Source organism: Fukomys damarensis, unplaced genomic scaffold, assembly GCF_012274545.1.
Source record: "Fukomys damarensis isolate Sample0158 unplaced genomic scaffold, DMR_v1.0_HiC HiC_scaffold_32, whole genome shotgun sequence".
Classification (NCBI taxonomy): Eukaryota; Metazoa; Chordata; class Mammalia; order Rodentia; family Bathyergidae; genus Fukomys; species Fukomys damarensis.
The window spans coordinates 660,102-663,653 of NW_022900944.1; the positions used below are offsets into that span (position 1 = coordinate 660,102).

Genomic DNA, 3,552 nt, shown 5'->3' on the forward strand with positions numbered 1-3,552 from the left:
CATCGATAGCAGCAACAGCTTTTCCAGGTTCTGCAGTCATCGGAACAAAATTACAGACATTCAGCACATTCCATTAAAAAAAAAAACAACAAAGAAAAGAATAATATCCAGACAACAGCAAAGTTCTGTTGCTGTTGTGCTACCTGGCACAATTTTTTCTATTAGCCTCTTAATCATTATCTGGAAAGAGAACATTCTAGAGTTATTAAATGTAGCTCTGATAAAGCATGGTCCCTACTATGTATCATAAAGCAGGTACTAGATATTTTACATTAACAGAGGTATAATACAGTATTGAACATATTTAAATTGCTTCTCGCTCTTATAGTCTTATCTTATTCCTTCTTTTCATTATTTAGAGAATACTTTATTAGTTTGTGTAATCAAACCCACGTAGATATAACCTTAAATATTTAGTACTATGTGTTACATATTTTACATTCACAGAGTTATGATACAGTAATGTCCTATATCAATATACTAGAAGCAGTTTTGGTGTGAAATTTGCTTTGTCTGCAAATAAGATTGCTACACCTGCTATTTTCTGGGCTCCTGTCACATGGAGAATTGTTTTCCATCCTTTCACTATCAGTCTATGGGCTTCTTTTTACATTAGGTGTGTTTCTTGTATACAACATACTGTTGGATTTTGCTTCTTATTCCATTTTGCCAGTCTATTTCTCTTGATTGGTGAGTTGAGGCCATTGACATTGATGGTTATGACTGATATGTACTGACTTATTATTGACATGTTATTGGCCTTTTGTTGACTCTTTTTACTTTTTCACCTTCTCCTTTTAATTTCTTGCCTTGCCTATTTGATTTGCTCTGTTGGGCCTCATGGTGTTGTTGCCTTCATTGTCTTTTTCTAGGATATTTTTTAGAATTGCTTGTAGTGCTGGTTTGGTATTCATGTAGTTTCTCAGGTTTTCTTTGTCATGGAAGTGTCTTATTTCCCCATCCATTTTGAAAGAGAGTTTTGCTGGATACATCAGTCTAGGTTGGAGGTTGTTCTCTTTTAGTACTTGAAATATATCATTCCAGGCTCTCCTTGCCCCAAGGGTTTGTGTTGAAAAGTCTGCATTGATTCTGATGGGCTTTCCTTTGTATGTGATTTGTTTCTTTTCTCTTACTGCTTGTAGTATTTTGTTCTTCTGTTGGGTTTCTGGGATCTTGATATGTCTAGGTGTAGATTTTTTTGATTGTAGATAGTTGGGGTCCTATATGCCTCAGTTATTATCTGAATGTCAAATTCTTCCCCTCTGTTTGGGAAGTTTTCTGTCATTAATTCTGTGAACAGCTTTTTTAAGTCATTTGTATTTTCTCCTGCTGCTTCATGTATTCCTATCAGTCTTATGTTATTCTTTGCATCATCTAGGAGTTGTTGGATCAATTTCTCATGATATCTTACTGTTTTTAAGAGACCTCTCTTTTCATGGTCACTGACTGCAATCTTATCTTCTATATCTGAGAGCCTATCTTTTATTCTGTTGCATACATTTTCAATAGAGTGTTTAATCTCCTGGCTATCTGTTTGAATCTGTTTTATGGATTCCATTTCTTTCCTATGTTGGGCATTTATTTTTTCCATTTCTTTCTTATGTTGGGCCTTCATGGCTTCTATCATGGTCCTGAGCTCATCTATTTTTTTGTCAGTTTCTGCTCTAGAGTCTCGAATCATGACTTCCATTTTGCTCACTATCTCTATGGTTATCTGGGAAATTATTTCTGTTTAGAATTTTTCTAGAGCCTGATTGACCTGTTTTGTTACTTCCTGTGCTTTGAGTTCAGAGTGTCCTGGTGGTTCACTATTGGCCTTTTCATCCTCATTTGCCCTACTGTTTGCCATTGGTGAACTAGAAGTCAGTCCTTGTGTCTTGCTTAAGTGTTTTCTTATTTTAATTTTTGTTGTTGACTGTCCTTGGTTTAATCTCTGGATTATCACCCAAATCTTCCTGATATAGTTGCACCCTAGCTTCTGTGTCTCTAACGACCCACAGACATTCTCATCTTTCTAACATCAGAGAAAACAGCTCATCAAATCAACAGCAATGCTTTATCCCAACTGATACAATCAGCAACACATTAAGATCAAGCACAACTTGGACACTGACCACCTGTGGTAGTCACTAGTCTATCACTCTTAAATCATTTGAATTAAATTGAAATCAAGAAGCAGTCCAGAACATGTCTGCAGTGAACAAAATTTCAATATAGTGTATTTACCATTTAATGGCTCAGACAGAGCGAGGATGCAAGCAAGACCCCTGATCTCAGTTAGCTGATAGCTGAACCCCCTGACGCTGACTGACCTTGGGCTGCAAGGCCCAGATTGAGTTCCCCATCCTTCTGAATGTTTGAACTCTGCAACGTTCTATTACAGGTTTTCCACGCCCTTTCTTTAAAGATGTTCAAAGTTGGGAATTCAGAAAAATACCCTTGATGACCACCTCTGTCTTTGCAGAGTGAATCCAATGACTGGCACAGTCAGGAGGTCTGAGAGTGCGGGATGGGGGGGCTTATGCGGCTACCTTTCCAGCGCTTGAGCGATGGTGGCTGGGTGGGGAGCAGGCGTGGCTCTGCCTAAGTATAAATCTTCCTGGCGTTTGAGCATTGGTGGCTGGGTCAGGAGCATGCCAATATTCATCAATTTAATCAGCTGTAATTTTCCTCATTTGATAAAGTTTTCATATACTTAGAAATCAATCTAATGAAGGAAGTAAAAGCCTTTTACACTGAAAACTATAGTACTCCAAAAAAGGAGATTGAAGGGATATCAGAAAATGGAAAGATATCCCTTGCTTTTGGGTAGGAAGAATCAATGTAGTGAAAATTGTTTACACATTTTAAGGGGGTTATGGGGAATGGAACTTTGTTTTCAGATTTAATGCAGTCCTGATGAAAATTCTAACAGCATATCTCACAAAATTCTGAAAACAATCCTAAAATTCATTCAGATCCAGAAGAGACCTAGAAGAGCAAGAACCATTCTGGGTGACAAAGGCAAAGTAGGGGGCATCACAACATCTGACTTAACATTATACTACAAAGCTACTGTGATTAAAAACAGCATTATAATGGGGGAAAAACAAACCTGAGGATCAATGGAACAGATTAGAAGATTCAGAAACAACTCCAAGCACACTCATCTAGTTTGTCTTTGACAAAAGGGCCAAACAGCTGCAGTGGAAGAAAGATAGCATCAGACGGTACTGGAAAAACTGGGTTTTCCACATGCCAAGGATTAAAACTAGAACCGTATCTCTCACCATGCACTAAACTAAAATTGAAATGGATCAAAGACCTAAATATTAAAACAGAAACACTAAATCTGCTAGAAGATAGAATATGTAGAATTCTTAAACATTTAAGTGCAGGCAAAGGTTTTATGAACAAAACCCAGATCACACAGGAAATATAAAGAATCAATAACTGAAATCTCATCTTATTGTAAAGCATTTGCACAGCAAAATAAGCCACCAACATAGTGGGAAAATAAATTTGCCAGCTGTGCCTCAGAAAAAAGATTAATGTCTTCAATACATAAAAAAC

General features: G+C 37.1%; 1 protein-coding gene across 1 annotated transcript in view; it reads right to left on the reverse strand.

Annotated features, from left to right (window-relative positions):
• LOC104874067 (cyclic AMP-dependent transcription factor ATF-1-like) overlaps window positions 1-2,647 on the reverse strand; it is an 18,030-nt gene extending 15,383 nt beyond the window's left edge. Inside the window, 1 exon segment of the mRNA XM_033757756.1 lies at window positions 2,532-2,647. Within this exon segment, the coding sequence (XP_033613647.1) occupies window positions 2,532-2,647 (116 nt within the window).
• Window positions 2,648-3,552: the final 905 nt, after the last annotated feature.